Source organism: Lemur catta, chromosome 15 (assembly GCF_020740605.2).
Source record: "Lemur catta isolate mLemCat1 chromosome 15, mLemCat1.pri, whole genome shotgun sequence".
In the NCBI taxonomy this organism is placed as follows: Eukaryota; Metazoa; Chordata; class Mammalia; order Primates; family Lemuridae; genus Lemur; species Lemur catta.
The window spans coordinates 28,433,961-28,461,506 of NC_059142.1; the positions used below are offsets into that span (position 1 = coordinate 28,433,961).

At 47.9% G+C, this 27,546-nt stretch overlaps 1 protein-coding gene across 1 annotated transcript; it reads right to left on the reverse strand.

Annotated features, from left to right (window-relative positions):
- Window positions 1-86: 86 nt before the first annotated feature.
- LPO (lactoperoxidase) lies at window positions 87-18,028 on the reverse strand. The gene is made up of 13 exons (XM_045525671.1): window positions 17,953-18,028; window positions 16,939-17,026; window positions 15,454-15,614; window positions 13,641-13,758; window positions 13,364-13,410; window positions 13,111-13,193; window positions 12,150-12,356; window positions 10,542-10,866; window positions 8,606-8,766; window positions 2,452-2,704; window positions 1,412-1,585; window positions 505-742; window positions 87-294 (listed from the first exon to the last, which is right to left on the reverse strand). The coding sequence occupies exons 1-13, from the start codon at window positions 18,026-18,028 to the stop codon at window positions 87-89; spliced, it is 2,139 nt and encodes a 712-aa protein (XP_045381627.1).
- Window positions 18,029-27,546: the final 9,518 nt, after the last annotated feature.

Here is a 27,546-nt window from a genome sequence, read left to right on the forward strand (position 1 = left end):
AAGAGGGGCTGGGACTGGGTGTGAAATGGCATCGTGGACCAAAGGGAGCTTTACTGTGCAGTGTGGAGGCCTTGGAGCCCAGGCCCCTAATTCCCCGCCGAGGCCCAGGGCGAGAGGTCCAGCTTGTCAATGGCCGAGCAATCCACAAAGCCTCGTGGGTAGCTGTTAGCCCAGAATGCGTTCAGCGGGACCTTGGTGATGCGGGTGTTGTCACAGACAAGGCGTGAGAAGGACATTTTCCGTAGAGAGTCCCGCTGCCCCTTCGTGAAGACTCCAGGGTTTTCCCACCAGAACCTGCAGAGAGAGAGAGCAGGTCATTCCATCCAGTCCAGCTGCGGCCTCGCCCCACTCCGTCACAGGGGAAGGAAGGAGGCCACTGGGACCATGAAAAAGACCCACTCATCCTGAGGTCTGGAGATAGTCCTCACGCAGGACGCAGGACACTGGGACACCCACCTCGGAGAAGGGCTCCAGCCTGCCCTCCCCCGCTGAAGTCTCACTCGCCTGTCTCCGTCACGGATCCGCCGGAACTGCTTGCCCAGGAGGCAGGCCAGGAGAGGCCCCACCCGGCCCCTTTCCACCAGGGGCTCCGCGATGGCCCCTATCCAGATGTCGATGTTGTCGGGGCTGCCGTAGAGACGCAGTAACTTCTTGGCCAGCACCTTGTTCTTTAACACAACGTTCAGCTCCTTCAGCGTCTGCGGCCGTGAGAGGTCACAAAAGCCTCTCCAAGAGTTGTACCCTAGGATGCAGAGGCTGAGGCTGTCTTATCCCTGCCCACACCCGCTCTTGGGGACATACCCACTCCAGCTCTGTCAGCCCTAAAAAGTCTGAGCTCACAGCCTTTGGGACGGGGAGGCAGCGATCTGTTATTTTGTATCTGTGGCACTTTAGTCCCGTGGGAATTGTAGTTTCCGTGGTACTCACTATGAGTCCAGGCACTATTCTAAGCACTGTATAAATGTGTAAACTGAAGAACAGAAGTGTTAAGTAATTCGCCCAAAGTCCCATAACTAGTAAATGGCATAGCTGGGCTTTGAACTCAGGCAGTCTGGCTTTTAATTACTATATTAAATTGCCATTCGTGGGTACAAAAGAAAGGTCCAATAGTCATCGATTTCTCTCTGTTCTTTTCTTAATATTTTCTGAGCTTTTAAATTGTTTTTACAAGCTAGTTGTTGTTCTCTTTCTCATCTGAGGAACTCCAAGACAGTACCAGGTATGTGCTCTTGTCTCTGAGTTAGGGAAAATGGAAGATTCCACTTTGTAGATGAACAAAGTGGGTTTTAAAAACTGGCCTTCCTTCCATTTTAGAATGGATCAGATTCTCAGGGTTACAGAGGAGGGTCTCTAAGAGCCCCAGAAATTGGCTACAAGTTCCCCAGCGCAGGCCAGACTCCAGCGCACTCACCAGGCTGCCCGTGGTCCCGGCCACGCTGTATGTTGATGGCAGCCAGGTCAAAGCCATGGATCCTGTGAGTTGGCTGGAAAAGCCTGTTGCGCAGCTCGCCCGTCATCATTTTGTTCTGTTTCATCAACTTGGCCTTCTTGGCCAGCAGGCCCCGCACCAGAGGATCAATTCCGCCTGCCGAGAGAGACCCAGAGGCCATCCTTAGGATGGAGTAGGGTGGGGACATCTTGCACGGCTGGCCCCTGCCTCCACCAGACATTTTCTCTTGGTTGAAAGTAGGGACACCTGGACAGCGTGGGCTGGAAGCAGGGAGAGCAGAACACAGTGCAGCCTGCAGGGTGTGCTCCGGGGAGAGGAGAGTCCACACTGCCTGCTCTGAGGGTGGCAGAAAGGGCGGGATGATGACATGAGTATAAATGTCAAGATTCTTTTTCAAGCTCTAGTTCATGGAGTCAGCTCCTTCTCTTTCCATGTGTTCTGCTGAGGAACACTGCAGACTGGAAAGAGGCTGCAGAAATCTTTAGGAAATGGCCCTAATGCATGAGGCCTTAAGTGAAGCCAGTGTCAGCACAGCACAGCCCAGGGATAAAGGAAAGCTGGCTCCTACCTCTGGCACCTCATAGAGGTGGAAGGCTTTAGAGGAGAATAGAAAAGAGCAGTTTATTTACCAAGCCCACGAATTCTTTCTATAAGGTCAGAGAAGCCTAGGGCAGGGAAAAGAGGTAGGGAAATCCCAGGCACCTTAGAAGCCAGAAGGAGGAAAGAAATAATAATAACTAATATTTATTGATCACCTCCTTTGTGTCAGGAACCACTGTAGGGTGCTCTACATGTATAGCTCATTTAATTTTTTGGATATCTGCATGAGATGGGTATTACTATTTTCCCCATCTTACAAATGAGGAAACTGAGGCTCAGTGAGGTGAATTCACTTGCCCAAGGTCACACAAAAGTGCTTGAAGTCTGACTTCCAAGCCAGGTTTCCCTGCAAGCAGGCTGCAGAGAGGAGAGCCAGGTGACAGCTCCCTGAAAGGACATACCATCTTTGACTATCCTCCAGGTGTTGAAGAAGAGGGTGTGCAGGGCGAGTTCTGGTTCTGGACCCCATGGCTGATAATTCTCATCCAGACGGGACACAGTAGAGGGGACTTCCAAGTGGCCAAAGCGGAAGGCGAAGGTGAAAACATTGGAAATTCGGGGATCCACAGATTCATTGTAGCATTGGTATGGGGGGATCCATTTATGCATATGGTCACCTAACACAATGGGTAGGTAGTCTCTAAAGGTAATAATCTGGAGAGAGAAATGAGGAAAGGGTGTGAGAAGGTTTAAACTTCTGCAGAGGGAGGCTGGAGAAGAGCTGTGGCCAAGAGGGATGAGCAGTCAAAAACCAAGGATGGCAAATGGATAGCATTCATGCCAAGTTTCCATTCCTATGACCATGGCAGACATTGCTAATCGATCACTGCATCCTATCTGCTGATCTCTCATAATTTGTCTCAACATAGACTCTACTAATCAGTCATTTGAATTTGGGACATGACACGTACTCTCTTTGTCATCTTTGCTCTAAGTTTATGATCTTGATGCTAAAGTGGCAGTCCTTGTGTGTCACTTTAATGTAACAAAGTCAGGGTGAGAGGAGAATGATAAACAGGAGTGATTCAGGGGCAACCAAGGGAAATTCATTCAATCTCCATTTCTGAAAGAAATGCTGCATCATGGAAAGATTGGTTCTAATGTTATTTTACGTAACACCAATGAACAACACAAATAGAAAAAATTTTCAGAAAAGAAAAATCATGCCTCCACATAACACAATAATTATATTAATTTGTATTCTTTCTAGTCTTTATCTATATGATATATATTTTACATAGTTATAATTCTAGAGAATGCATAGCTTTGCATTCCTCTTTTTCACTTAACATTTTCTACATTTCTAACTAGCTTTCACAATTATTTTAAATGTGATTGGCCATTCCCTTATTGATTTACTCTTAGGTGGCTTCTAGTTTGTTCAGTGGCAAATCCCGTGGGGATGTCACCTGTGGATCAGGTGGTCTGTCCCCCAGGCTGTGGGAGGCAGCAGGAGACAGAACCCAACCTTCAGCCACAGTGGATGGCCCAGCTGTGGCACCCGACCAAGCTGGTCAGTCAGATTCCCTCTCAGGAATTTAGATGGGGAATGCAGCTGTTCTAGACTGTTTTGGATGGTGCTGGATCTGACATGGCAGGTGGGGTCACATAGATGCTCATTTTCTACCATGTGCTGAAAAGCAGAGAAGACCCACCTGCAGAGAGAGTGGAGAACAATGGAGAAATTGAGAGAGGAGCAGAGAGGAGGGAGAGACAGAATCATAGTAGCTGCCCTAATTCCAGATGGTTTCCAGTCTCTGGCTCTAAACTTTGATGAGGCTCAGCTACACTCCCTGTCTTGGGGTCCCAGAAGAAACCCTTATCATCTTCCATTTGACACATGTATAGAGTTGAACCAATACTGAGCATCTGAACTAGCCTGAGTGGGTTTCTTTTTCTCGTAGTCCAAAAAGCATCATTATGGACTGAACTGTGTATGCCTCAAATTCTTATGTTGAAGCCCTAACCTCTAATATGACTCTATTTGTAGATAAGGCCTTTATGGAGGTAATTAAGGTTAAATGAGGTCATAAGGTGGGGCTCTAATCCAATACAGCTGGCATCCTTATAAGGCGAGAGAGAGAGATACCAGATAGACACACCCACAGAGAAAAAGCCGTGTGAAGACAGTGAGAAGGCAGCTATCTGCAAGCCAAGGAGACAGGCTTCAGGGAAACCAAATCTTCCAACACCTTGATCTTGGACTTCCAGCCCCTAGAACTGTGAGAAAATTTTTTTTTTTTTGAGACAGAGTCTCGCTTTGTTGCCCGGGCTAGAGTGAGTGCCATGGCGTCAGCCTAGCTCACAGCAACCTCAAACTCCTGGGCTTCAGCGATCCTACTGCCTCAGCCTCCCGAGTAGCTGGGACTACAGGCATGTGCTACCATGCCCGGCTAATTTTTTCTATATATATTTTAGTTGGCCAGATAATTTCTTTCTATTTTTTTTGTTTTTTGGTAGAGACGGGGTCTCGCTCTTGCTCAGGCTGGTCTCGAACTCCTGACCTTGAGCGATCCACCCGCCTCAGCCTCCCAGAGTGCTAGGATTACAGGCGTGAGCCACCGTGCCCGGCCTGAGAAAATTTTTATTTAAACCATCTAGTCTCTGGTATTTTGTTATGACAGCCCTAGCAAACTAATATAAGCCTTAACTTATACAATCTTTAGGCAGACATTTTTTACTCTGCTGGATGATTTCCTACAAACATCTCCAGCAATACGATTACTGGGTCCAAACATTTTTAAAAAATAAATATTGAATTCTGGAGATTTTGAGAAAAAAATAATGGAAATAGATCTATTTGATAGTTACAAATATGTGCATGGGACTCTGGTTCTAGAATAAGATGGAGGAGACTCATTTTCCTTGTTCCTCCCACTAAATATAACTAAACACCCTGGAAATTATTCAACAGACAACAATAAAAGGACTTTGAAAGCTGGAAAGAAGAGAGTAAACTGGCTGGGGATTTTTTGACTTGGGGAATACCAACATGGTGAGTTCCTACATACCCCTAGACTGGGTGCAGGAGAGGCTGGTAATCTGGAACCTCCAACAGAAATGGGCAAAAGAAGTCAAGTAAAGCCTGCTGTCTCCTTCTGAAGGTTTGGGCCAAGGGAAATCCAGCAGAGACCTAGTAGAAAACCTTGATCACTGCTTCACAACTCACGCCCCCTTGAAGACTCTGGCTATCCCAGCCCTTGATCCACAATCTACGCTGGCAAATGGTCAGACTGGCCTGCAGTGGTGGCAGTAGTGAAGCTCTGTGTCTTTGCTCATCACCTGGTGGCATAAGAAGATCGGGCACAGTGGCCTCTCCTTCCCTAAAAGGTTGCTGAGCAACAGCAGACAGCAAGGAAAGTACCTTCCTGCCTTGCAGACAGCACCAGTAGAGATTGAATGGGAAGGCCAGAAGCACCCGAAGAATGAAGCAAACGAACATAGCATCGCAAGGTTCAGGAAACTAAACTTTGATGGAACTAAAGCTCACAAAAGTAGTCCAGAACCTACGTGTGAAACCTAAACAAGGTAACTATGTGCTAAAGATTTAAATAGGATTAAGAGTCTCCTAACACAATAACCAAATGTCTAGGAGAGAGTTGAAAACCATTCCTTGCGTGTCTGTCATGGTGGGGTAAAAGAAAAGAAAAAAAAGAAAAGAAAAAGAAAATCATTCATATTACCAAGAACCAGGAAAGCCACATTTTGAGTGAGAAAAGACATTCAGCTAATGCCAAGACCAACATGAATCAGATGTTAGAAGGATCTGATATTTTAAAGCAGCCATTATAAAAATGCTTCAATAATCAATTATAGATTCTCCTGAAACAAACAAAAAACAGAATATCATGGCAAAGAAGTAGAAGTTATAAAAAGAAACAAATTAAAATGATAGAACTGAAAGTATACTAACTGAAATTTTAAAAAGACTTAAATAGACTCAATAATAGAGATGAGAGGATAGAACTGAAGACAGATCAATAGAATTTACTCAATCTTAACAACAGAAAGAAAACAGACTTTAAAAAAAAACCTCAGACAAATGAGAGTCTCAGGGTTCTGTGAGACAATGACAAAAGGTCTAACATTCATATCAATGGAGTCTCAGAAGTAGAGGAGAAAGGGGTGAAACTGAAAAAGTATTTGAAGAACTAATCCCTAAAAATTTCTCAAAATTGATGAAAGACATACATTTACAGATTTGAGAAGGTGACTAAATCCCAAACAGTATAAATGTAAACAAATTTACTCCAAGACACATCATAATTAAATTTCTGAAAACTAAACATAAAGAAAAGTCTCAGGCCAGGTGTGGTGGCTCATGCCTGCAATCCCAGCACTTTTGGAAGCTGAGGTGGTAGTATCGCTTCAGCCCAGGGGTTTGAGGCCAGGGAAAAAAAGAAAAAGTTTTAAAAACAGCCAAAGAGAATGACAAATTACCTATAAAGAAGCACCAATCCAAATAACAGTGAATATCTCATCTGAAACCATGGAGGCCATGAGAAAGTCACAGAACATTTTTCACGTGCTGAAAGAAAAGAATTGTAAACCCTGAATCTAGTATTGGTGAAACTGAAACTGTTCTTCAGGAATAAAGGGGAAATAAAGACATTCTCAGATGAAGGAAAAGTGAGAAAATTTGTTGCTAGCAGACCTATTCTTAAAGAATGGCTAAAGAAAACTCTTTAAACAAAAGATAGTGATAACAAAAGAAGGCTGGGACTTCAGAAAGGAAAGAAGAACAATGTAATGAGTAAAAATAGAAGCAAACATAAATTATTTTCTACCTTATAAGTTTCTTTAATCATATTTTATGATTGAAGCACCATATGATGTCATGCAAACTGTATGTAGAGGAAATACTTTAGATAATTATATTTTAAAAGTGGGGAGGAAAAGGGTCCTTGTGGAAGTAAGTTTTCTATATTTCACTTGAAGTGATAAAACACTGACACCAGTAGATTGTGATATGCCATGTGTCTCTATCTTTCTATCTCTATCTATCTACCCATACTGAGAACAACCACTAAAAAAAAAAACATATAAAGCAATATATAAAAATCAAAATGGACCTCTAAAAATGTTCAATTAACCCACAGGAAGGCAACAAAAACAATAACAACAGAGGAACAAGAAACAGAAGGAAAAAACAGAAAACAAATAATAAAATGGCATGGTTAAGCCCTAACACATTAATAGTTACTTTAAAGGTAAATGGTCTAAATACATCAGTTACAAGGCAGAAATTGGCACAGTAGATTTTTTTAAAAGTGACCCAACTATATGCTGTCTACAAGAAACTCACTGCCTACAAGACACATGATGACATACATAGGTTGAAATGGAGGAAATAAGATATATCAAAGAGACATTAATTTTAAAAAGGAGGAGTGGCTATATTAATATCAGATAAAGTTGATTTCAGAGCAAATAAAGTTACCTAGGACAAAAAGGGACATTATATAATGAAAAAAGGATCTATCCATCAAGAAGATAAAGCAATCCTAAATGTTTATGCATCAAACAACAGAGCTCTAAAATACATGAAGCAAAACCTGATAGAACTGAAAGAAGTAGGCAAATTCTGAATTTTAGCAGACACACACACACACACACACACACACACACGATTGAATTTAAAACTGGTGAAGTCTGAATAAGCTGTATGGTTTGTATCAATGTTAAACTTCCTGCTTTTGCTATGGTTATGAAAGATGTTAGCACTGGGGGAGGCTGGGGGAGGGGTACACAGGACCTTTCTGTACATTTTTTTACAACTTCCCGAGAATCTATAATTATTTCAAAACAAAATGTTTAAAATATATCAACCTGTCAACTTTTTTGTTTTTTGAACAGGGCCTTGCTCTGTCACCCAGTCTGGAGTACAGTGGAACAATCACAGCTCACTGCAGCCTCGAATTTCTGGGTTCAAGTGATCCTCCTGCTTCAGCCTCCTGAGTAGCTAGGACTACAGGTGTGTGCCACCATTTTTTCTCATTTTTTAGAGACAAGGTCTCACTATGTTGTCCAGGTTGGTCTCAAACTCCTGCCCTAAAGTGATCCTCCTGCCTCAGCCTCCCAAAGTGCTGGGGTTGCAGGCATGAGCCACTATGCCCAGCCTAACTTATTAATCTTTCTAAGTCTCTTCTAGTTAGTCGATTAGCCAATCAACAATACCAGTTGAGCATACCCATGACATGTGGCAGAGAATTATAAAGGAAGAGAATGAAATCACAATAACCGACATCACTATAATGTGGCAGTCCCAGGAGTGGCAGAGCCTATGGTCCCAGTGATGGCACCAGGGCAGACACACTAAAGGGATCAGCATCTGGATGACTCTCCATCACTCTGAATTCAGGGATTCATTCTGGGACAGAGAAGCTGAAGAAATGAAAAGAGGAGTCATTTATAAGGACAAGACAGTGGGAGAGAAGCAGCAGAGGTGAAGAAGGGGGACACAGAGGTCTGGAAACAGAGGAGGTAGCTGGAGGTGTGGCAGCGAGCAGACGGCAGAGCTGGAAGGCAGGGCCAGGTGGGCCTGGGCCTTCCTACCTGCACGAAGGCTCCCAGGATCTTCCGGGCTTCCTGGTAGAGCTTCTCTCCATCCCACGAGGGGTTGAGTCTCTTCAGTTCTCTGGCCAGCCGGTTGTGCTCGCGCAGAAAGAGGGTGTGGGACGTGGCCAGCAGGGTCTGCTCTGAGGCTCGGGAATCTCCTGAAAGCCCAGAAGGCAGGGAGGTGGCTTCTCCCCGAGCAGGCTGGGGACCCAGGAACCCACACAAAGAAATGATGGTGCCCCACGGGGCCCTCTCCTAAGCCCCTCTTGCCAGTCAGCTTAAGGGAAGTAGGGCGGAGAAGGATGAGGATGGGGGGGGGGGGAATCACAGGTTTGATTCCTCAGTTCCGTACACACACTTCTTAGCTGTGTGGCCTTGGGCAAGTTACCTAGTGTTTCTGAGCCTCAGTCTCCTGTCTGTGAAAATGGGGATAATAAGGCTTATCACGTGGGAATGTGGTAAAGGCTACTGGTGACATACGAGGAAGGAAAATTTTGTTAATTGTAATTAATTCAACTTCCTTCTAAGAAGGGCAGGTGAAATAAATGAGGGGCTTTTTATTTTGCAGAGCAACTCTGAAAATTTTAGGAATGCAGGTTTGAGGGTAGGAACCTGGGTAGGGCTGAATTCCTCTAGGTAATAAAGGGAGAAGAATCTAGATGGGGGCTTATGGGGGGGTGGAGAGGAGTAAGGATGGGGGCAGTTAAATGGTGAAAGACCAGGTGTCCTCTAATCTTTAAGGAAGTCTACTAAATCCACAAATTCTTGGTGTTAGTGCATATTTTTATGAAAATAGGAAACAGCTTGGCTTTGTGTCTGGATTGATGTTGGGTATGTGTGAATACAAAATCCAAAAGGTCTACCAAGGGACCTTGGCCTCTGGGCAGGCTTTCTGCCATGTCAGGGTGGCCAGGAGGTTTGTCCCAGAAGGGCGTGAGCCCCTGGAAGGAACAGAATTAGGAGGGCTTTGGTCACATGCAGGTTGCCTTAAAAATATACGTTCCTCTTAATCTAGAACTTCCTCTTCTAGGAAATTATCTTAAATGTATCGAAAATGAGAACAAAGATTCATCAATCATCATTACCTAAACAACAACAATACAACACAGAAAAACTAGAAATAACTAAATTCCTCCACATAGGGTTGAGAAGAAGATAAAGTATGGTAACAAATGTCAGGAAGTACCAGGCAGCCATTAAAAATCATGTTGTACTGTAATCCTAGCACTCTGGGAGGCCGAGGCGGGAGGATCGCTCGAGGTCAGGAGTTCGAGACCAGCCTGAGCAAGAGCAAGACTCTGTCTCTACTAAAAATAGAAAGAAATTAGCTGGACAACTAAAAATATAGATAGAAAAAATTAGCCGGGCATGGAGGCGCATGCCTGTAGTCCCAGCTACTCAGGAGGCTGAGGCAGAAGGATTGCTTGAGCCCGGGAATTTGAGGTTGCTGTAAGCTAGGCTGACATCAGGGCACTCTAGCCTGGACAACAGAGCAAGACTCTGTCTCAACAAAAAAAAAAATCGTGTTCTAGAAGAATAGTTAAGGGCATGGAGTATACTAAGTGAAGGCATCAGGTTATAGAGCATTAGTAGGACCCCAATTATGTAAAACAACGTAGAGCTATATGTGTGATAGAAAAATACTGGAATGATAGGTATTAAAAATTGTTAATGATGATTTTGATGGGTGATGGGATTGTGTGAATTTTCTTTTTATTTTCTTTGAGCTTTTCTGGACTTCCTTATTTTGTTTTACAGTGAATACATGTTCTTAGATTCTCTATTCACCTGGGCCCTTCTGCCAGTCCTGGACCAGTGCCAGGGTCAGCAGTGGCTTGGTGTGCATTTTTCCAGAAAGATGATGAGAAAGGAGCAGTGGTAAAGCCTCCCTGGGTAACCCCCTTGGGCCCTTCTGCTCCCAGCCTAGACTCACCTGCCAGGAAGCAGGGCACACGGGCGGTGGTGTTGATGAACTCGCAGGGGCTTGGTTTCTTGTTGGCAAAGGGCAGGAAGGGTAACCCATGGTCTGAGACCTCCTGGTTGACGGCCATGAAGCCCAGGGGGCTGCTGAGGTTGCGGAGGCGGCTGGCCAGGTACGGCTCGGAGCTGTACACAAAGCTGGCATCCAGGAAGGAGGTCAGAGCGTTGATCTGTTCTCGGGCCAAGGATTGGTAGGGCGGAGAGGGACAGACAAACCCGGCTCTGAAGAAAGGCATGCACTTCCCTTGAGTCCTCAGTTTGGGATCATTGCGTGGGAACTGCAGAGAGATTGGGCATAAATGACCAGGCAGGGGCTGCATAGCTGGGCCCTGGTGACCTTTCCCCAGGGCAAGTCTGGATGCAAAGATGTTGATGACACCCTCCTGGGACCCTGGGACCAGACACTGACCCTAGACACTTCCTGCTGATGTTGCACACCCTGGGCCTTTAATACCCTGAAGTTCACTATGTCCTGCCTGGCACGGACTAGACGGTTAATGTCTATTTACAGAATAAAAGAGCAAAAGGCAACCATTCAGTCCTTTACAGTGAGGGCTCTGAATTTTCGATGGGGAGGGGAGTCCTGACATCCCTGTACAGGAAAGCAGGACACGAGATGGGAAAGGGTTCGTTAATAATTACTACTAATAAAGCTACCATTTATTTATTTCTGGACCTACCATATGCCAGGCATTATGAATACTTTATCTCACTTCTGTCCTCAGAAAACCCCGTAAAGTGGACAATTCAGTCCCATTTTACAGGTGAGGAAACTGAGGCTCAGAACCATTAAGTAACTTGCCTAAGAACTTACAAACTGCTGGAAGGGAAATATGTGGGATTCAGATCTAGATTGGCTTCATTTCCCAGCTCATATTCTTTATGCCACAGCACATAGCCTTGATTTGTTGTTTAAGTGAATAAATTGCTCTCTAACTGTGAAACCCGTGAATAAGAAGAAAAGGTGCACCACTGCCAGGTCCTCTCCCTCCTGCAGGAAATTCCCACAAATCCCTGCGGCTCATTCTGATTCATCCAAGTTTCAGCTCCTTCTGGGAGCTGAAGTCATGCTTTAGAATGACTTACAGCAGTGTTTCAAAACCTGTACTGTGTGTAAGATGAATCTCCTGGGAATCTTGGTAAAATGTATTAATAGAATGTATTTCCCGACGTCTGGGGTGAGGCTTGAGATTTTGCATGTCTAATAAACCCCCAGGTGTTACCACTGCTGCTGACCAAGGCTCCCCAGAGCTTTCCAGTTTTGCCAGTAGTAGTTACGTGTCCATTTCCCACACTGGCCCTTTGTGCTTGACAGCAGAAGCAGTGTCTTATTCACTTTTGTATCCCCGGTGCTTAGTGTACTGCCTGGCACGGATTAGATGGTTAATGTCTATTTGCTGAATAAATGGATGAGTGAATGAATGGATGTGTGAGGCTTGGGAAGCTATCAAATCAGCATCCAAGGTCTACCAAGAGATCCTAGTTAAAGGGCTGGGAATGTCTCCTACATCAGGGTGGGTAAGGGACTGGTTACGGACATCCGTCCCGCTGCAGGGCCTACCATGATGGGAAAACAGTTGCCTCCCTGGATACAGTGCTCCTCACATTGGGCTTTGGAGTACTCGTTACTCCCCAGCTCTGTGTCAGGGGCAAAGTCCAGGTCGTGGTCCACAATTTGACCCCACTGCATGAAGAGCAGGGACCTATTTTGGTCCAGGACATCCTTCTCATTCAGATAGCCGGCAATCTCGTTGGATACCTCCCGGGCCTATGGATGGAGGGAGAAGGGGAGGGTGGATTAGAGGAAAAAGTGCTTTGAGGATTCAGATTTAACTGCAGTTTATTAAGTGCCCACTATGTAACAGGTACATTCAATCCCCATAAGGAGCTTGTGAGGTGGGGGCCATTACCCCATCTTGTAAAGGACTACACTGAATCCTGGAGCGGTGACGTCAGTTCTCCAAGGCCCTGCAGCTACAAAAGGGCAGGGATGGGACTGAACCCAGGTCTGTGTGACTTGATGACTTGCAAGGCCAGTGCCCTTTCCATTATGGGGAGGAAAAACAAAGACAGGCTGCCTCCGAAGTGAGTGCCACGGAGCTGCCAGGTGTCCGGGAATAGGAGAGGGGCTCTGGGTAGGGGCTGCCAGCTCCGATGCGGCCAACAGATAGGCCCTCCAGGCAAACAACAGCTGATGCACTCCAGGGGCTGGGGCCGGGGTAAGCGCGAGCAGGATGGGGCAGGGAGGCCATCTGCCTGGGAGACCCCAGGGTACCAGGCCTTTGGCGGCTGGGACGGGACCACCACGTGGCTGGGCTCCGGGCTCGGAGCTGTGCTGCCGTCTAGTGGCACTTTGGGGAACGTCGCCAGGGAGCAAGTCCGAATCATCTCTCTCGGGAAGCGGCTCCGCCGCGCATCCCTCCGCCCGCCCACCTGTTTCTTCTTCCTTTCCGCGTGTGTTTGGGGAGGGCATCCCTTCCCCTCTGCTCCCCGTCCTTCGCCCCCAGCCGGCCCGCCCTCACCAGCGGGAGCCGGAAGCCGTTCCGCGTCTTCCCCGGCGTCCACCCGAAGGGCAGGGAGAGCCCGTCCTCGTACTCCGCGGTGCCTCCTCCTGGAACCGCGGGGACCCGCCCTCAGCCTCGGCCGCTCGGCTCGGGGTCTCCTGCCGCGCCGGCCACCCCTGGCCCCGGGTCCCGCTGCCCGGGAGCCTCTGCCCGAGGGAAAGGGGACGCAGAGGGTGTGCGTCCAATGGGGGGGGGGGGGGTTCCGAACTGCCCCATCCCCTGAGGGCGCGGGACTCCTGCCCTGGGGAAAGGTGTCGCTTCCACTGAGACACGGTGGGCTCACTGGGGCCGCTGGAGACGCGTGATCTTTGGAAGGTGGGGAAGCTGGGGGCGCAAGTCCGGGAGGGTAGGGCTGTGGCAGCGGCAGCGGCAGTTCCGCCTGGAATGCCCAAGGGGCGAAGCAAGGCGTGTGGTTGGGGGTGCAGGTGGGCGGGGCGGGGTGGTTAGTGGGGTCTGCCCCTCACGCCCCCCGCCCCCCGCCCAAGCACCTGTTATTACAGTCTCCCGAAATGGTGCGGTAAGGGCTGCTCATGTCGCATTGCACCGCCGGAGCAGGGGCATCGCAGCCCACCTCCCAGGACAGCGAGGTCAGGTCCAGGCTGGAGCCTGAAACAGAAGGGACCCAAAGGGGCCGAGTTCCTACTCCATTCAGAGGCACGTCCTTCTCCAAACGCGGCAGGACACGTGTTTGGAATACATCCCATGTTCTAGGTGAGCATTTCTCAGGCGGTTTCTCATTTAATCTTCACAACTCATTAAGGTAAGATTTTTTTTACTCCCATTTTACAGAGAAGAAACTGAGACCATGACACTCAAAAGATTTGCCCCAGGCCACACAGATAGTGAGTAACTGGGAATGTCCCCAGCATGGCTGGTAATTCCTTGTCTCTCAGGCCAAGATTCATCTGAATCTACAAATCTTTCTCTTAGAATGAAAATACCCCCGAGAGGTTAAGCATATGTTAGTATGAGTTTGATAAGATTGTTTTCCTTCTAAAGCTTCACTGACACCTAAAGTATCAAGCAAGCAGCAATATAGCTAGGAAGGATGTCAGGAAGGGACATATATATACATACACAGAATCTTGCTCTTTGGCCGGACTAGAGTGCCATGATGTCAGCCTAGCTCACAGCAACCTCAAACTCCTGGGTTCAAGCGATCCTCCTGCCTCAGCTTCCCGAGTAGCTGGGGCTATAGGCATGTGTGGCCACACCTGGCTAATTTTTCTACTTTTAGTTACTAGATGGGATCTCGCTCTTGCTCAGGATGGTCTTGAACTCCTGAGCTCAAGCAATCCTCCCACCTCAGCCTCTCAGAGTGCTAGGATTACAGGCGTGAGCCACCGCACCCAGGGACAGGTAATTTTATAGTGAGGGGAAGGGGAGAGGTGGAGGAGTAACAGAGGAGGGCCTTAGGCATCAGAGGGTTCAATGTAGGCACAGAATGGAGACAGCTGCCAAGTTCCGAACGTAGCCCCTCATCCCTCCTGCAATGAAAGGGAGACGGGGAAGTGTGGATGTATGGGGCTTCTTTTCAGGGGAGGGAGGGCGGGAATCTGTGAAAGTTGACAGGGGCTGGGGTTCAACCCTCAGCACCTTTTGAATTTCACAATCCAAAGTGCTCATCACTTCTCCCCACCTTGTCCCAGTTTCCTTCTTTTGGCACTTTGGAATTTGCCCAAGTCCTGGGCCAGGTATTCTTCCTCCATTGCTGTTTTCCCAGGGAGAATCTGCAGCCTCTTCCTCCTGTCGGGACCAAACCCCTTCCTCATGGCCCTCCATGAGCTGTGGCATTTGGCTGGGGGTGGGGATGGGCGCGGAGGAGGTCATGACCAAGCCATCAGTTAAATTCATTGTTTCAGCAACAACTTACCCAGAACAAGATGGCAATCTCATCTCCTGTGACATAATCCTTATAAATCGCCCTGACACAGGTGGCTTAAATGTCCCCTCTATTAGAGGAAGTGGTGGCACTGTGGTTTGGGACAGGGAGCCTGTGTTTATTGACTTTAGCACTTCCTCTGGGCAGAGGCTTTACAGATGGTATTGTACAAAGAGTACCAATGTCCCTTTACTTGGAGTTGGCAATGTGGCATTGCTAGGTCTGAGTTCCTGCCTCTACTGTCCTCTAAGCCCCTCGTTGCTCTGCCAGTCTGGTCTACGGTTCTGAGAAGGGAGAGTTGCATGTCCGTCTTTGAGGAGATAGCTCCTGACAAGGAGTGCCACTTCTGGTGGCCTGTGCTCTCTCCTGCGGGGAGGTGGCCCCTTCCTGCCATCAGGGGGCCAGTGGGTTTTCTGTACCTGTGACATTGGTCAAGGACGCCTTCTGCCTCAGTGTCTTTAGGGACTCCTCCCACACCTGCCCGTTGCGGATGGCTGTGCGTGTCCGGCCTTTGGCGTGCTTGAGGTACTCTGACAGCTGTCGGCTGGTGGGCGTCTCAGAGCTCATGGCGGCCTTCAGCCTGTGGTGGAGAGCGGTGGGGGTCTTGGCCCGGCGCTGTAGGAGGGGGCTGGGGGCCCAGCGGAGGGGCGGGAGGTGGTGTGTGTACAGGGGACGTGGGAGGCACACGGGACACAGACACTTCTGTGCTCCCCGGACCTTTTCTTCATTTCTCTGCTAGTGCCTCTGGAAATGCTCCCCCGGGAGGAGGAGGCTACAGTGGCCACTGAGTGTTGTCAGGTCTGGTGCTGAGGGAAGGCAGGTGGACGGACGTGAAAAGACCAGTTCCTGGTTCCAGTCAGAGGGTTGCAGCTGGGCTGGAACTAAGGAGCCTCAAAAACACACACAGGCCCCTGGGAGTGACTGATTCAGACTTGAGGAACCCCCAGCATGTGGCTGGCATGTCATCAAGCCCCGTGGAGGAGAATTCTAGGGATAAGATGTATGTGGGCCTCCAGGCTGCCCATGAAAACATCCTTCACTGCATCTGGCCCTAGAGCTAGCATCGAGTTTGTTCAGATGTGGCCCGAAGCACCCAGCCTATTCCTTAATTTCCCATGTGTACAATGAGAAAACAAAAACCCTTCCACTCAGAAGTTTGTGACAACACATAGATGACCAAGGGCAAGGTGGAAAGAAAAGTCTTCCCTTGAGAACCCTCTACCTCCTCACCGTGCCTCAGTTTCCTTATGTGTGAGATGAAGGGGCTTTACGAGATGATCTCTGGGGCTCTAAGACTCAGAAATACTGGAAGTGGCTCAAATTCTCACAAAAGACAGCCCTGATTTTTGGGTACAGTTCACTGGCTGTCATGCCTGGCTTTTCACTGTGTACCAGGCCATTAACTCTAAAGCACTAGAGGACTACACAGGTGCACAGGGCAGGTGCAAGGAGTCACCAGGCCTACTGCCTTCCAGCCTCCCCTTCCATCACTCCATTTCAGCTTTCCTGAGAGCACGCCCCTAATTAGTCACCTGCACGTAATCCAGATCTCGGGTTCTGCTTCTAGCGACCCCGACCTAAGTCAGTCAATGCTAGTAGGCTGAATGAAGAACTTTTACCTAGAGGCTTTCTGAGACTCTGGAATGCATGACCCAAGGAAATATTAGGTCTTCTGGAAGAAAGTCCTTCCAGAATTAGGTTAGATGTTTACTTCCAGGTAACTTCCAGGCCAACGGTGTTAGGAGTTGTGGATGATTGCTCCTACATGCCACATACTTGGAGACGGGTGGAAGGGCAAGTTTTACAATTGCTCTGGCTCACTGGCTTGTCAGAGCTGGCCTAGACGTGCTTGGCATTAACCCAAAACCTGTGAAAGGAAGTACACGTATGTGTGTGTCACATACCTGGTTCGGGAGTCCAGGAAGGCCTTGTTGACTTGGACCTTGACCTGACTCACAGCTTCCGAGATGGCAGCAGTTCTGGTGGTCTGTGCTTGGGGTGGAGAAGGGAGCAGGGCATCAGACACCACTCCTTTGAGATGTCCTCTGCCTGGCTCCCTCTTCCTCTGCCGTCACTCCCACCCCTCAAATCACAGCAGGCAGGAGATCAAGATTAGGAAACTCTCACAAGAGTCCTTAAGGGGCAGAAGCACAGAATGGGAAGAATACTCTGGGATCTTCAATTAGATGCTAAAATTGCTCTTTGAGATTCCACTGGAACACCCAGGGGTGGGATGAAGGAAGAATATGATCACTCAGGTTGGCTCAGGCTACTGGGCTGTGGGGATTTTTCTGGTTCTTGGTGAGATGGTTGCACGGACCCTTAAGCAAGTCCATCAAAGAGCTTAGTGATCACCAGGACCCTGAAGTAGAGAGGGAGATGGCGTGAAAGTAGAGGTGGGATTCCTTGTTTTCACTAGTATTGGGATCTGGAATATGGGGGGTGGGGAGGACCCATTCTCTGAACAAGGAGAATGTAGTGGGTTAAACAGCCCTCCCCAAATTCACATCCACAGGGAGCCTCAGAATATGACCCTATTTGGAAAGAAGGTCTCTGCAGACCCTATTAAAATGAGGTCATACTGGATTAGGCTGAGCCCTAAACTCAATGATTGGTGGTTTTATAACAAGAGGAGGGAATGTGCAGAGAAGGAGGCCATGTGGAGACTGAGGTAGAGATTGGAGTGATGCAGCTGCAAGCCAAGGAACACCAAGGATGCCAGGAGCCACCAGAAGCTGGAAGAGACAGGAAGAATTCTCTTCTAGAGCCTTCAGGGGGAACACGGCCCTGCCAACACCTTGATCTTGGACGTCGAGCCTCCTGGACTGTGAGAAAATAAGTTTCTGTTGTCTGCAGCCACCCAGTTTGTGGTGCTTTGTTACGGCAGCCCCAGGAAACCAGTACAGGGAGACACTTACCCCTCGCGGCAGCTACCGCAGCCTGGAGCAGGATCAGCCAAGCCAGGAGGTCTGGGAGATGCAGAAGGCCCCTCATCACTGAAACGAGACACAGGGTCATGCTGTGAGCCTCTCTAGCGCCCCAGTGGGAGGGACTGAATCGCAGAAGGCAGAGAAAGCCCAAGGAGCACCAGGTGCCCTAACATTGGGACAGGGAAGAGGAAACCACGCTAACGAGTTAAGCAGCTACCCTATGCGCAGCCCACGCCAGGTACTGGGGGAGATGGGAAGAAGCAATGACGGAAGAACGCAGGCTTCCGGGTTGCAGGCCCTGAGTTGTCGTTCTGCATTTGCTCCTACTCGCTCTGTGACCTTAGGCAGGTTACTTAACATCTCTGGGCCCCTGGCTTGCTGAGGGTGGAGTGGGACCAAGTGATGTGGGATGTCCGATTCTGCCCTGACAGCCTGTGGTCCTGAGGTCCCATACCTGTCTTGTGACAGGTGTGAGAAATGCTGTTACTGGGCCTGGAACGGACTTCGGAGTTCCCCTCCCTCCTTCCCCTCAGGCTGTATTGCCGCCTGCAAGCCAATCTCCTCTGGCCCAGCACGGGGAGAGAGGGGCACACACGGGGCTTCTCCCTTCAGACACCAGGCAGAGGCCTCACCATCCCCCAGAGAACCAGTCTGATGGGAACACATGAAAGAAAGTGGTGGCAAAGCTCAGAGCACCCTTGAGAGATTCCAGCTCTTAGATGAACCCCTTCACCATGAACTTCAACTCTGAACCTGAGTCATCAGACTAAACTTTATGCCGCTTTGCTTTATGATGAGGGGCTTCACTGGGCTTGGCGGAGTGGATCCAAAATATCTTTTGAGGAGATTCCAGCTCCAGCCCAGGGAGGCCACAGTGTGCAGAGGGAATGACTGTATTTAGGCCCTGGTCTTCAAGGCTCCTCGGCTCTCACAAGAGGGCGGGCTTCTCCCCTTAGCACGGCATTCACTGACTGGACTCCAGAAACACACCAGGGAGAACGGCCTCAGATAGGCTGCCCCTCGCGTCTACCGGAAGCTCCGGGGGAGAAATCGCAGTTCTGGAGCTTTGCCTGAGAGACCACCCAGCCTGCCCTGCACACACCATCCAAATACTCTCCCCTGGGATTGGGCCAGACCAGAAGAGGAGAGCTGTGTGTCTGGACCAGTAATTTTCACCTCCTTCACACCCCTCAATTCTTCCCTCTGCCCTTTTGTGGGCCTCCATAATAATTTTTATCTGGTTGAATGTACTTTTCGTATTCTAACTCTAGAAAAAAGACAAGGTATGAATAAATACCTCTTTGGCCAAGATTCTCTCTGGTACTTCTTTTTCCACCCAAGATGAGTTCTCAAACATCACGACCTGTCCTTGTATTCATGTGGCCCCAGGTAGGAAAAGATCATCTGTGACCTCCTCTTCCTCTATCACACTTTTTTGTGACTCCAGGAGACTCATTGCTGGGTCCATTGAGTCGACAGAAATCTGCCGATTTCAGACAAAGACACTTGTTTTGAAGTAACAGGTATCATTGACTTTTTAAAAAAAATTGTAGTAAAGAACACTTGGCATAAGATGTGCCATTTTAACCATTTTAACTATGCAGAGTACAGAAACGTTAAGTACAGTCACACTGTTGTACAAGAGATCTCTAGAACTTCATCGTGCAAAACTGAAACTCTACACCCATGGGCCTCCATCTGCCTGTTCCCCCTCCCCTAGCTCCTGGCAACCACCATCTCGTTGATTTTTTAAGAGGCACACAGGTGTTTGTTATATTATTCTTTGGATGAATAATGTATTTAATAATAAATTATAAACAAAAAGTGAAAGATTAGTCTATGGAAAAAGGGCATCATCTGAAACAGACTGAAGAAGAAAATAAGCCAAAGACGTGAAAGGTGAGAAATCTGAACAGGAAACTATGCTTAGGTGCTCGTTTCTCCTCTCCTGTTCTCTGGGATCCCTTCACACTCGCCTCACTGGCAAGTGGGGGAGCAGGGACTTCAAGGCCAGAGCTAAATTATTTTCCATGTCTTGGGCAATGTTCCTGGTCAGTGTGGGGGAAAGGGGTGTTGGATGGAAAGCAGAGCCAGGTACATCCTGGGTTGTGTCCCTGGAAAGGCGGTGTGCAGAAAGATCCTGGAGGGACACTGTCTGGAGCCAGAGCCAAGCCGGGCAAAGGGCAGAGGGCCTGGGGCTTTAGAGTGTAAGAGGCCAGCAAGAGGCTTCTGTGATGTTTGGATGTTTATCCACATTCTTATCGTCATGGCCAGTACAGAAACCATTTCCCAGGCCCTTTGGTTTCCAGGAAAGCCTGGAATGTTCCCTGGGACATGGAGCACTATCTGGAGACAGAGCCACAGCCTCTGCCCCTCAAATGCCAGGCTGGTCCACAATCCCATGCCTCTACTTATGTGTTTACCTATGCAATGCCCTCTCTGCTTGATAAACTTCTATTCATCCTTCAAAACACAGGCCAAATGACACCTCCTCTGTGAAGTTTACTAGATTTCTCCAGGCAAAGTTAGGCCATTCCTTTTTTCTGTCCTCCCATAGTATTTTACTCATATCTCATACTACTGATTTCATGTCTGTTTCCCCTATGAGACTATGAGCTCCTCAAGGGCTATGTCTTATTTAGTTCTGTTTTTCCAGTGCCTAAGCAAATGTCGGTACACAGTAGGTGTTGGGTACATGCTGAATGAATGAAACTCCTAGAGCAGAGAACTTCAGCATCTGGAGGTTGCAGAGGGAGAGGGTAGGGATGGCTTCTTAGCAGATTTCTCAGACTTTAATGTGCCCACAATCAACTAGGGATTTTGGTAAATGCAGATTTTCACTCAGAAGATCATGGAAGGGGCCCGGGAGTCCGCACTTCCAGTAAGCTCTGGGTGATGCCAATGCTGTGGGCCTGCAGACCAGGCTCTGAGTACCGAGGCCTTCCAGAGTTTGGCTCTCAGACTTGCTGAGCAGTCACCAAAGAGACCGGAGGAAGGCCCAAGAAGGGAAGAAATCAGGTGGGTTTTTTTCCCTGGCTGGCAAGAGCTCTGTTGAGGGTGTCGGGATGAGCCAATAGGAAAGCCAACAAACACCCCGTCACCCACGAGGACACTCTATTTGACCTTTCTGAGCAGCTCCAGAATTGGGAGTATAATGAAGAGGGGATTCTTATTAAGCCCTCTACAGCAGAGACAATCTCCTATATTCTACCTCAGCCAAAGGGCTTGGGGCACCTGATCACATAAAAAAACAACTGATTCAACTGCTCCATTTTCCAAAATGAAGCCCACCTAGTCCTGCTGCAGTTCACACACTGATTGTGAGCCAAGTGTCTCCATGGCATTTCAGACATCGGGGACTGGACATTCAGGGTGAACTGGATGTTCAGATCTGCTGCAAATAGGAGGCATGAGAGGCTGAGATGCAGATCTGAGAGCCCTGGCTTAGGGATACCTTAAAACACCGCAAAATCTCCACTATAGTGGAGAGGTCACATTATATCACACCAGTCTCAAGAACAGCACACAGAGCACCATTCTATTACTATCTTCCCCCCAATTCCTGTGTGACCCTGGACGCATGATATCTCTTAGGCCTCGGATCCAATACAGGATGGATAAGAGAAGTCTATGGTGCCTTCCAGCCTCAAGAGTCTCTGATTCTATGACTTAGTTTTCAGGTGCAGAAAATCCTTCTTGCCCCACAATGGATTTAATCACATTCTCTCTTACACCAAACAAGGATGAAGTGCATGGTGATAGCCAAAGCTGGCACCGGAAAATGCCTGATAGAGACAAGTCCAAATCCAGTACTAAGATTTCTGAGAGGACTTTAGGAAATTTCATCACCAACTTTGCAGAAATCAGGAAAGATGAAGGTTAATGAGTCTTACCTGCCAAGTGCCTTGGCCTCCTGTGGCAGCCAGGGAGTTGCTCTGCTTAGAGGAGCTGGTCTTTTATACCTCCTAACAAGAATTTATTTCTGGGAAAGGCCCAGAAGGAAAGATTTTGAGGGGCTGATGTGGCTTGGGGGAGGAGCTCAGGTTTAGCAGGAAACACCCTGTGACTCCAGGTAGATGCACGAGGAAACTGCAGAGTGGCAGGGATTGGTGGATGCGAGATCACTGACTCTGGGTGAAGCAAGTCCTTTCCATTTTCCGGCTTAAATACACGTTCCTGATCTAGTCATGGGAGGCAAAACTCTAAGCCCGAGCACACTTGCCCCTCTCAAGGGATCTAAAGGGCTGTTAAAACTAGGAACAATGAAGTGATCCTCCCCCCCATTCATTTATTCACTGCCCTTTGATCCCTCCCTTACCTTTGCCCCAGTTTATTGTGGAATCCAATGGATCCATTTTTTGGATTTAAAGGGATTAAAAAACATTATTTTAGAAGGGGCGGTGGTCAAAATTTCAAAATACTTGCCCCCCTCTTTTTGGCCACCAGAGGGTGAGAAGAGTCCTGGACTTGCCATTACGATGGTGGGTGGCAGTCCCTGCCTCTGTCACTGTATGTTTCTAGGCAAGTCACTTCACCTTCAGGTGCCTCACATTTTCTAGTAGTGAAATCCCTGGTTGGTTTTGATAATTATTGTGATTCTATGACTTCATGCCTTCTTTTATAGGGTGGCCCATTAAAAACACCAGTATCTTGTAAATTATTGATCTAAAGCTCAAGTATAATGTTACATACTTTTCCTACCTCGATGACTTTGACAGTTGAAGCTCATTAGACCCATACAAGAAGTAAACAGGAAGATTCAGGGAAAATAAAATTTCATGACAGTGTATTTTACAGACAGACAATTTAAAGCAAAACCTCCTTATGAAATTACACTTTGAGTTGAAAATACTCTGGAGGGACTGTCAGAAATTCATCAACCAAACACCAGACCCCTTGGTTTACCTTCAAAAAAGTGGTATCCCCTTTCTCCAGCCGATGGAGTGGATCTACAAACTGCTTGTCTTTGTGATGAATCCAGGCAAATGAGCTGGACATCTCAGAAGGCAGCTGTCCAAGAAAGGTGAGTGAGACTTCAGGCCCTTCTTGTTTTCTTTGGAATACATTTCAGCTCCTTAGCAAAGCACTGTTTTTTTCGTCTGATCATTCCCTGAACTTTGGAGCATGCATCTCAAGGTTCTTGCCTCTGGGTTTCATGCTTTACGGGTTCAGGAAGCTGCATCTTTAGATGGATCTTGACTTAGGTGGTTCTGAATGATTTCAAGATGGAACTTCCTTCTAGAAAAGCCTATGGGATAACATTGCTTCCTATGTGAAATATATATACAGTGAGCTACTAGAGTCAGGGTAACAGCAAAATGCAGATCTGATCATCCCTGGGTCTTCATCGTGTTATGACATGATATGATATGCCCTAGATCTTACCTTTCTGTCATGGGAAGGGATGGGACAGTGGCAGCTCCAGCCCAGTAAGGTTGTTTTTGGATCTTGGCATGAAACACACCTGGAGACAGTCACAGTGTCATACCTAAGTCCTATAGCTAATTGGTATTTTAGAGCTGACGTCTGATAACGTGTTTTCATGTGCTTATCTCAGACTAGCTAAATCTGTTTAGCACAGATTTCCCATTAGGGAATGGCACACTGGCTTGAGAAATGGAGAGCAGAAGACAGAAAGTCCAGGAGAAAGCTAAATAGGCCAACAGCTTCTCATATGTCAGCACAGGTTCTGCGATACCTTAGCAGTAGCAGCAGCTATTGCTTCATAGCGAGTACCCTATGAAGGAAGATAAGGTCCATCACTGGCACATGGCAGTACACACACATGCGAGCACGCACACACACATGCACACACACACACGCCCTTTCCAGGAATCCACAGTTTATAAATAAGGCTGACCTCAGACATAGTTGGCTCACTCCATCATCTTCCAGAATTAGAATGCTGCATGCTGCACTTACCACCTTTGGCTGACCAAAAGGACACTAATGGTTGCCGACAAAATGACCCTTCTGTTTGTATAAGGTGATTGTAGCTCTCACACTGAGCCCTGGCCTTCCAGCTGTCCTATGCTGCCAGGTGCCATCTCCCGTGGAAGCCCAGCCAGCCCCTTCCTTAGCTGTCTGTTTTCACCCTTGTCCACTGGTTTGGCTGTCATTCATAGCTGGCCAGGTTTTTTATTCTCTTCTGGCTATAATGCATTTCCTCTTGTTAATTTCCGAGAACACCAAACAAATAGACTTCTTGTCTCAAGAATGGCTCTATATGCCAATGTTTACCCCTTTGGGACTCATCTACTAGTTCTACCCAGAGAAGGGAAGAACCCAGGTGCTCTGGCTTAAGCCATCCCTGGCCTCTGGAGTGGTGTGCAGGTGATAAAGATGCTCCGAATGGTGGCGTCTCTGGGCAGGACAGGCCCTTGGGGGTGGGGGATGGGGACATTGCCAGGCAGCCCCCTTCAGAGTGAGGAGGGGTTTGTGGATAAGAAAAATAAATGTCTGGGATGGGTTGTGTGTCTCCCTCAGCAGATAGGAAGAGGTTCTGTCATCTTGTCCAAGTATTTTTTTAGTGGGAGAATTGATCCGATGTTTGGTGACTTCTGAGATTGGCATAACATAAAGGTTCTGAGTGGCAAACCTAGTATCAGTGAATTTCCAATTAGCCACAGCACTTTGGGACTGAAAGGCCTCCCTGGGAACCAGCCTGGTGAGGTGGCAGAGGGAGTTCCCAAGAACCAGCCTGGAGGGTGGGCAGAATGCTGTCCCTTCCTTCTCTTCATGAATGGATTTTTTTTTCGATCAAGGTCATTCACCCATTCTCTCTTCTTTCCTCTTTCCCTCTCCTTCTTAAATATTCACTGAGCACCTAGTATTATGTACTTTCCATTCTATTTCTAACTCCCTATCCTTTCTCTTTCTAATTAGCTGAGAAATTATGAATTTTGATAACTTTGCTTCAAACGAAAAAGGTGTCAGATCTGTCCCCTGCCTTGGCAGGCTAATGTAGAGCTAGGCTGGGAAAGAAGACAGATCTCAGAGCCAGCCAACACAGTCTGACCCAGAATAAACCTGGGCAGAGATGGGGCGATAACTACCATATAAGTCACAAATAAACACAGGCTTTTAAATAACAAACATCTTGAATTATTATTATTCTGTGAGGAATCTGATGAGGTATGCTTTGTGGTAAATCCATAGAGAAGATGCCATTCCAGTAAAATGCCCCATTTCTCAAGCAAGGTTACGTGCACGTGCACAAACACACACACACACACACACACACACACACACACTCATGCAGATGTGACACTAAGCAACTCGTGGGAAGGCAAGGAGCACTAGATTATTAAGACACAGCAAGCCAGGTTCTGGTCCTAGCTTGCTATTCCCCGGCCGTGGACGTTGGGGAAGTTACTCCTCATTCAGAGGCCTCAGTTTCCTGGTCTATAAAGAGAAGTGGGGCCACAGAATAGTTGTGGTGTTTCCCCTGGGCTTCAAGGTTTAGAATTCTGTCTTGAATCATCAGGTCTTGTAGGTCCTAGCACCAGCCTGCCTCTGCCCCATCGTACAATCTCGTGCACATCACACACCCTAGGTAGGGTTCTCTTTATTCAAAAAGAGGATCCGAATCCTATGTTATCACTGTTAGGACAGGGTAGGGGACAGCTATCCCAAAGGCCATTCTCCTTAGTTCTGAGGGACAACCAGAAACTGAAGAAAGGGAGGAATCTTGTTGAGAAGGAAGAAAAATTCTGCTGGGAATGGGATCATTCTCTCAGTCACTCAAGTTGGAAACCAGGGGGTCACCCGGGTTTTTGTCTCTCTTTTTTCTTCCTCCCCCTCCTCCTGTCTCCTCAGTCACCAAGTCCTATCCATTTGTCCTTCACGAATCTCCTGCCGCCCCAAGTTCTGCTGTTGTCCTGAATCACCTCCGGTGCCACTCCCTTCTCGCTGGTCTTCCTGCCGCTGCCTCTCTCCACCCCAGGCCTCCTCCGCACCAAAGCTTTCAGGACACAGCTGCCCATGACCCCCAGGACAAAGTTTCATGTTTTGCCAACGTTCTATACCACCCCAGCTCCTGTCCATCCCAGCCGGTCCCACATCACTCCTTTGCCCATGCTCTTTCTTGTAGCCAAACAAACCTTTTCATTCTTCCCTGACATGCCGTGCCCATTCGTGCTTCTCTGCCTCTCCTTCTGCCGTCCTCCACGCCTGGCTTGCTCTCCCCTTCTTGTCCAAGTCGCATATCTAGCTCAAGACCTAGCCATGAAGCCTTCCCTGTCTGCCAGGCTCCAGAAAGTATTGTACGTTGGTCCTTTTTCTCTTCGTCTTTCCTATTTATTATCTCTTTATGCATCTTTTCTGTTGCCTAAATTAGATCAGAGACTTCTCGAGAGCTCTAAATTATATTGGGCAATCAATAAGATTTGTTTTGATGATAAAGATGATGACACTGATATAAAAATTACCTTGGCTTAATTCAGTCATTCAAGTCTTGACTGTCAGTTCTAAAGCTGTTTCTGTAAACCATTTTCTAGCCTGATTGAAATACTGTACTATTTACTATTTAAAGTGTATAGGCCAGGCGCAGTGGCTCATGCCTGTAATCCTAGCACTCTGGGAGGCCGAGGTGGGAGGATCACTTGAGGTCAGAAGTTCTAGACCAGCCTGAGCAAGAGCGAGAACCCGTCTCTACTAAAAAGAGAAAAATTAGCCGGGCATGGTGGTGCATGCCTGTAGTCCCAGCTACTTGGGAGGCTGAGGCTACTTGGGAGGATCGCTTGAGCCCAGGAGTTTGAGGTTGCTGTGAGCTAGGCTGATGCCACGGCACCCTAGCCCAGGTGACAGAGTGAGACTCCATCCCCCCTTGCCCCCCAAAAAGACAAAGTGTACAGGGAGTATAATTTTTTTGTTGTGTTTCTCTTCTCTCTTCCATTTTTCCCTATTTAGGGCCCCCACTGCCAGTCACAAGCTGGACAGAAACAGAGAGAACCAGAGATGGTAAGGAACATCTAAATCTTGGCCCATTTACAGTTGGGAGTGAGCAGCAGCTCAAGCCCCTTTTCCAACCTTATGGTAGAACTTCAATGCCTATTTCTCAGATGCCCAAAGAATCTTTTGGAAGCAATGGAACCCATGTGCCCCCAGTCTTGTGAAGTTGCTTTCTTAGGTGTCTGTGCTGGAGGGAGGCTGGAGCCCTGAATGGGCATCCTGAGGACACATGCCTGCTGGGTACCAGGGTGTGGGCTCACCAGGACCTATGTAAATGGCTGGATTCTCGCTGCTTCCCTCCTGGGCCCCACCCAGATGATTTTGGGGTGCACAAGGATAACAGATGCTCTGGAAGATTGTAGTGGAGGCTGGAATGGGGCTAAGTGCTCAACTAGACTCTGTGTTGGGAACCTGGGGAGGGTTAAGTGGTCCTCATTCTTCTCAGAGGACTAAGAAGGGAACAGAGCCAGGGGATGGGGAGTGAAAGAATCTTCACTGTCCTGCTCTCTCATTCCTCTCTTAACGAATAGGGGCTTTTCAAGAGGCTGTAAGTGTGCACTGTAGAATGTCCTTCTACTTTGTGAGCAACATGGCCTCTGATGTACCTCTGACAAAAGAGGATGTGACCAG